This window comes from Callorhinchus milii, unplaced genomic scaffold (assembly GCF_018977255.1).
Source record: "Callorhinchus milii isolate IMCB2004 unplaced genomic scaffold, IMCB_Cmil_1.0 Scaffold1, whole genome shotgun sequence".
Taxonomy (NCBI): Eukaryota; Metazoa; Chordata; class Chondrichthyes; order Chimaeriformes; family Callorhinchidae; genus Callorhinchus; species Callorhinchus milii.
This window is the reverse complement of record NW_024704742.1, coordinates 138,217,086-138,223,990: the sequence shown is the minus strand read 5'-3', so window position 1 is coordinate 138,223,990 and position 6,905 is coordinate 138,217,086. Positions and strand designations below refer to the sequence as shown.

Sequence of the window (6,905 nt, the reverse complement as noted above, 5' to 3'; positions counted from 1 at the left end):
CACAAGTGTCTGCCTGGTGTCAGTTACTGCTCCCAGACCAGACCTCCCAGATGGTCCTCACCCAGTCTCCTGGAATGTATGAAAGGTAGAAGCCAGTAATCTGTGTGTGTCTGTCTCTCTCTCTCCTGCTTACCCCCAAATCCACTACCTGCTGCCTCCGCTCGGCTGCCTCTGGGCTCCTATTTGGCTCCCGTCAGCGCCTCCTCACCTCAGGCGTTGACAGCATCACCATCCCTGGGGCTCACTCCCCCTCACTGTGCCAGTCCAGAACCTTGGGGTCTGGTTTGACCCTCAACTATCCTTTCTACCCCACATCTGCGCCATGACCCGCTCTGCCTCCCCCACCCCCGCAACATGGCCCGACTCCCCCACTGTCTCACACCACAGCCCCCGAGACCCTCACACACCCCTCATTACAGCCAGACTCCACTATGCAAACTCCCTCCTTGTCGGCCCCCAACCCCTCCCTCCACAGACTGCAGATCATCCCGAACTAACTCTGCAGCCCGTGTCCTCTCCCCCACCCCATCACCCCCATCCTCACCCCACCAGGCTCCCCACCCCACCCCATCCTCACCCCCACCAGGCTCCCCAACCCCATCACCCCATGTTCACCCCCACCAGGCTCAACGACCCCATCACCCCCATCCTCACCCCCACCAGGCTCCCCGACCCCATCACCCCATCCTCACCCCAACCAGGCTCCCCACCCATCACCCCCATCCTCACCCCCACCAGGCTCCCCGACCCCATCACCCCATCCTCACCCCCACCAGGCTCCCCGACCCCATCACCCCCATCCTCACCCCCACCAGGCTCCCCGACCCCATCACCCCATCCTCACCCCCACCAGGCTCCCCCACCCCATCACCCCCATCCTCACCCCCACCAGGCTCCCCGACCCCATCACCCCCATCCTCACCCCCACCAGGCTCCATGACCCCATCACCCCCATCCTCACCCCCACCAGGCTCTGTACCCCATCATCCCCATCCTCACCCCCACAAGGCTCCCCGACCCCATCACCCCATCCTCACCCCACCAGGCTCTGTGACCCATCACCCCCATCCTCACCCCACCAGGCTCCTGACCCCATCACCCCCATCTTCACCCACACCAGGCTCCCCGACCCCATCACACCAATCCTCACCCTCACCAGGGTCCCCACCCCATCACCCCATCCTCACCCCCACCAGGCTCCCCGACCCCATTACCTCCATTCTCACCCCACCAGGCTCCGTGAACCCATCACCCCCATCCTCACCCCCACCAGGCTCCGTGACCCCATCACCCCATCCTCACCCCCACCAGGCTCCGTGACCCCATCACCCCCATCCTCACCCCACCAGGCTCCGTGACCCCATCACCCCCATCCTCACCCCCACCAGGCTCCCCCACCCCATCAGACCCATCCCACCCCCACCAGGCTCCCCGACCCCATCACTCCCATCCTCACCCCCACCAGGCTCCATGACACTATCACCTCCATTCTCACCTGACTCCACTGGCTTCCCATCACACAGAGGATACAGTTCAAGATCCTGGTCCTCACCTTCAAAGTCCACCATAGTCTTGCTCCCCTCTACCTCTGCGACCTCCTAACCCCCTACCATCCTGCTCGCTCCCTTCACTAAGCAGGCTCCGGCCTGCTTGACATCCCCCGCCCCGCCTCGCTTGCCCCACTATTGGCAGGCAGGCCTTCTGCCCCCACCCTCTGGAATGCCATCCTGCAGCCCCTCCGCCTCGCCCCCTCCCTCGTCTCTTTCAAGACCCATCTAAAGATCCTCCTCTTCGACTGTGCTTTCAATCTCCCTGCTTCCCCCACCGCCTTCCATCCACCCCGACCCTCAGCTCGGGTCCGTAACTCTGTCTGTCCAGCGCCTTGGGACGACCTCCCGATGTGAAAGACGCTTTACAAATATAATTTTGTTGTTGCTTGTCTCTCGTCCTTTCCGCTGCACCATCGGCGGCCGTGCTTTCAGCCACTATGCTCCGAGACTCTGGAACTGTCTCCCTCAACCCCTCCACCTTGCCCCCTCCTTCCCCATTTTCAGATCGCGCCTGAAGACCTTGCTCTTCGACCGGGCCTCCGCTCACCTCCTCCCTCCCCACGGCTCGCCACTGTTAAACGCTACCCTGTGTGAATGTCGCTGTGTAAATGCAAGTTGTTGTTGTTGTCCTCTCTCCGTCTATTAGTCTGCCAATTAATCCCTCTGTCTGTCTCTGTCTATTTGTGTCTGTGTGTATCTGTGTGTGTCTGTGTATCTGTTGTTCACCTCCAAAATACAGTTGCTGCACTTAACAGTAAATCCAGTGAATTTCTGAGATGTCCTCCCAGCGTGAAAGTCCATGTATCAAATGTAAGAATTATTATAATTGTGTATCTGTGTCTGTGTGTGTGGTTCTGTCTGTCTGTGTCTGATTCTGTATTTTTCTCTTAAGTGTGTAAACATTGCTCTCTATCCTTCTCTCTGTCTGTCTGTATTTCTCTCAGTGACTATCTATTATTATTATCTGCCTTATCTTTAACTGTGTTAAAGTCACAGAATTCTGTGTTTTGAAGTGCAAAATGTGAGTGTAGAGCCAAGACAGAGAGAGTCACAGAGAACCAAGACAGAGAGAGCAGAGAGCGGATTGAGTGAGAGAGAGAGAGCAAAGAGAGTGCGAGAGAGTGAAGAGAGAGAGAGCGAGGAGAGAGAGAGAGAGAGAGAGAGCGAGGAGAGAGTGGAGCGTGAGAAAGAGCGAAGAGAGAAAGAGAGTGAAGAGAGGGAGCGAAGAGAGTGGGGAGAGAGCAAAGAGTGAGAGAGAGCAGAGAACGGAGAGAGATAGAGAGAGTGCGAAGAGAGAGAGCACGAAGAGAGCGTGGAGAAAAAGAGCGGAGAGAGAATGAAGAGAGAGCGAAGATAGAGAGCGAAGAGACAGCGGAGAGAGTTTGAAGAGAGAGCAGAGAGAGAAAGCGAAGAGAAAGCGAAGAGAGTGCGGAGAGAGAGTGCAAAGAAAGAGAGCGGAAAGTGAGAGCGCGAAGAGAGAGAGGTAAAGAGAGCAATGAGAGAGAGAGAGCGCGAAGAGAGAGCACGGAGAGCGAAAAGAGAAAGAGAGAGAATATGAAGAGAGCATAGCGTGAGAGAGAAAGCAAAGAGAGAGTGCGGAGAGCGCAGAGAGAGAGAGAGATTGTGAAGAGAGCAGAGGGAGTGAAGAGAGAGAGGAGAGCGGAGAGAGAGAGAGAGAGAGAGAGAGAGAGAAAAATAAGGAGGAAATAAAGAAAAAAAGTGAGAGATGCCAGGAGATTCCAGGACTCGGTTCAAAAGTTAAAGGTTCCCAGCTGTCTGCTGACGGGGAATAACTGGCATACGCAAACACGCTGGAGCTTGCTCACTGAGAGCTTCCAACATTGTTTTTACATTACATATCCCCCCCCCAACCAACCATTAAACCGACAAACCAGAGCTCAGCCACATCGCCAACACCGCTGACTGACTGACGCGACTGAGAAACGCAATCGCCTGACGATACAGCCCGATTTTCTCTCTTGGGCTCAGTCTCTCACCCTCACCTCTGGGATGAAAAACAAATTGAAAACAAATCAAAGGAGCAACACCCGAGGGCAGTTTTCCTTACTCCGCACATCTCTCTTCACTGACCAACTGTTCATTGATTGGCGAATCTCTTTCCAGAGATAATATTCCCTCTTCCCACCCCCCCCCCCCACCCACCACCAAACAAATGTGGTCACTCAATCCACGACTGTTTGTGGGACACTGCTGTGCGCAATTGGCCGCCGCGTTTCGCCCATAAAATACACAGTCGCTTCACTTTACAGTATATTCAGTGAAGCGCTTTGAGAAGTCTCCATCGATGTGATAAGGCGCTACATCAAACGCAAGGATTATCATCAGGAGATCGTGGGTTCGAAGCTCCACTTCAGGGACTCGAAAGAGGCTCGACTGACACTGATTTTATCTGGGGGATTGTCGGTCAGGATACCGGGGGGAGAGAGAGAGAGAGAGTGAAACGCCCTTCTCTTTCCCCTGGGAAAGATTTAAGATTATCACAAAAATAATTAAAGGGGAGGTTAGGTCTCCTTATCCCCTCTGTGCAAAGACCGGTTATCTGACGCTCCCCTTTACAACAAGATTCAACAACAACAAGATTCCATTTATAAAGCGCCTTTCACGTCAGGAGGACGTCCCAAGGCGCTGCACAGTTGGGTCATGACCCGAGCAGGGGGGAAATGGTCAGGGTGAGGGGAGGGAAGGGAGGGAGCGAGGAGGGGGGAAATGGTCAGGGTGAGGGGAGGGAAGGGAGGGAGCGAGGAGGGGGGAAATGGTCAGGGTGAGGGGAGGGAAGGGAGGGAGCGAGGAGGGGGGAGAGAGTCGAGAGGGGAGCTGAAGGCACGGTCAAACTTTAATTCCTTTTTGTGATTATCTTAAACTTATTATAATAATAATAATAATCTTTGCATTTGTCATAGCGCCTTATCATGTCTTTGAGGCTGTAAAGTGAAATGACTGTATGTTTTGTGCGCGCACAGGAGTCTCCCACAAACAGTCGTGGATTGAGTGACCGCATTTTTAATCTTTTTTATTCTTTTTTTTGGAGGGGGTATAATCCCTGGAAAAGCGATCCGCCAATCGACTAACAGCCGGGTTCGTACTTACTGCCGGGTAAACAGAGACACGTGGAGTAAGGAATACACTTGCCCAATGTTTCGCGCTGCCCGGGGAACCGAACCCAGGTCCTCTTACTTGCGAGGCGACTGACTTGTTACTGACTCCGACGACCTTGATCAGGTGCCGCTTAACCCTTTCTGCTTCAGTGAAATTTAACCCTCCCAGTCTCATCCCGTTCCCCCTCTCGCTCCCCCTCTTCCAGCCTTTATCCAGTTCCCATCTAAAAGAATCTATGGAATGTGTCTGATATGTCAATGGTGACTCCTTCTGTTCCTGTTTGCAAAACCCATTTTAAAAGCTCTTTCTCTGATCATAGCTGTTGGCCATAACCCTTAAATTCTCCTTCCCCTCCTCACCGCTCGGTGCTCCTTATCGTGGCTGTGAGAGCGCTCACTGTGAGAGGCGCTGTGTGAGAAGCAGCTGTTTCACTGCGCTGTGACCGGTACAGGTATGTGGTGACGGTGGTGCAGTGGTGCCGAGGAGTGAGTGAAGAGTCTCGGGAGACAAGCACCGGGAATATTGATGAACCACAGCTCGGAGAGCACGGCAACTGGTAAGTGGTCTGTCCGCTAAACCTTTGGTTAAACGAGCAATCTCCTATACGATGGGGGGAGAGCAGGGAATGGGGTTAGAGTACAGAGCTCCAGTGGGGCAGTGAGCACCAGCGCAGACATTATGGACATTTCCAGTGTTATAAACAGTCAATGAATTTTCAAACAGATGGTAGCAAGATGCCCTTTAGGATGTGAGTTCTCTCTCCAGTTGCTGTTGACATGAATCTTTCTCTCAGGTCTGTTCTCGCGGAACTTCAGAAGATCCAGCGATTTAACTGTATCCTTACAGTGTATTCACGTCAACTTTGCTGACTGGGAGTGTCACGACAAACTGCTGGGAGCCTGAGGGGAGAGGTGAACTTGGCTAAGTCTGGAGTCCTGTAGCTTAGTGGTTAGAGCGCTCACCTCGCAAGTGAGGTTCGATTCGATTCCCGGGCAGGGTGAGACATTGGGCAAGTTTCCTTACTCCACACGCCACTGTTTACCAGCAGTAAGTAGGAACCCAGCGGTCAGTCAAATGGCACATCACTTTTCCGGGGCTATTAATCCCTTCAAAAAACATTGAGAGTTGTGAGAAATTGTGGCTGATCTCACCTTTGATACCTGACAGGCAGGTGGGGGGGGGGCTCGAACCTTCTGACCAGAGGAGAGATGTGTAGATGAGGAAGAGAGGCTGAGGATTGATGTACTCCGCAGATAACAGAGAGCAGACAGCAGAGGTGGTGGGTCAAGTAGGACTGGGACCAGGAGAGGTGGGTGAGGGAGGAGAGGCAGGTAGAATGGTCCACAGTATTAAAAGTAGCAGAGAGGACAAGGAGACAGAGGGAGCTCTGGTCCCAGAGAGAGAACAACACATTATATTTACACAGCGCTTTCACAGCGGGAGGATGTCCCAAGGCGCTGGACAGTCGTGGGGACCCGTGCAGGGGGTTGGGAGGGCAGGGGTAGGAGGGTGACCAAAGGTGGAGTCGAAGAGGAGGATCTTGAGACAGGCGTTGAAGGAGGCGAGGGAGGGAGGGAGCGAGGCAGAGGAACTGGGGGAGTTCCAAAGGGTGGGGGCAGAGGTAACGGTCAAGGGTTGTCTCAGTGCTGTGAGCAAGGTGGGAACCCAGGTGAAGGGGCTTGAGCAGAGAGAAGTGGGGGGCAAGTGAACGGGGAAGGGGCAGTGGGATAGGCGTGTTTGTGTGTGGGGGCCGGGTGGGGGGATGGGGGGGGTGAGAGGATGGAGTGAGGGCAAGAGGAGGATCCAACCAGGTGGATTCGGACACTTCGCAAGGAAGCCCTGGGATTTGGTGTGTGTGTATGCGTGGATTTTCTTTGACCCCTGACCCCCGCAGTCCTCCTGGAGAACTCCAACTGTACGAAGAGAGATGCCCCGGACCCAGCCCAGGCCCCTGCCAGCCCGCCGGGGCCACCTCGTGGAGGGGCAGACATTGGGGCTGTGCTGCGGAGGACCTCCCAAGCCATCCAGGACATCGAGGTCCTGCTGAGGGGCAAGGACAGAGCCGGCAGCCCCGGGAGTTAGCCCTCACGGGTGGGGAGGGCGTGTGTGAGGGTGGGGGTGTGTGTGAGGGTGGGATCCCACACCTGGCCAGGAGGGGGCGCTCTTCCCAGGTTGGCTTTGGTGGCAGGTGTTGGGAGGTGGTCTCGTGGTCTCACTCCCATTAGTGACAGCCTCCGC

At 55.0% G+C, this 6,905-nt stretch overlaps 1 protein-coding gene across 1 annotated transcript; it reads left to right on the top strand.

Moving 5' to 3' along the window:
• Positions 1-17: 17 nt before the first annotated feature.
• Positions 18-6,749, top strand: LOC121848113 (uncharacterized protein C5orf34 homolog). Its single transcript, XM_042332056.1, has 4 exons — positions 18-85; positions 5,119-5,223; positions 5,461-5,501; positions 6,562-6,749. The coding sequence occupies exons 1-4, from the start codon at positions 51-53 to the stop codon at positions 6,747-6,749; spliced, it is 369 nt and encodes a 122-aa protein (XP_042187990.1). The 5' UTR covers positions 18-50.
• Positions 6,750-6,905: the final 156 nt, after the last annotated feature.

Bases quoted from the DNA above. Each gene is read 5' to 3' on its own strand.
- LOC121848113 (XM_042332056.1), top strand. From the start codon at position 51: ATGGTCCTCACCCAGTCTCCTGGAATGTATGAAAG. The intron at 86-5,118 runs GTAGAAGCCAGT...TGACCGGTACAG, and splicing joins TCTCCTGGAATGTATGAAAG to GTATGTGGTGACGGTGGTGC. The intron at 5,224-5,460 runs GTAAGTGGTCTG...TCTTTCTCTCAG, and splicing joins CTCGGAGAGCACGGCAACTG to GTCTGTTCTCGCGGAACTTC.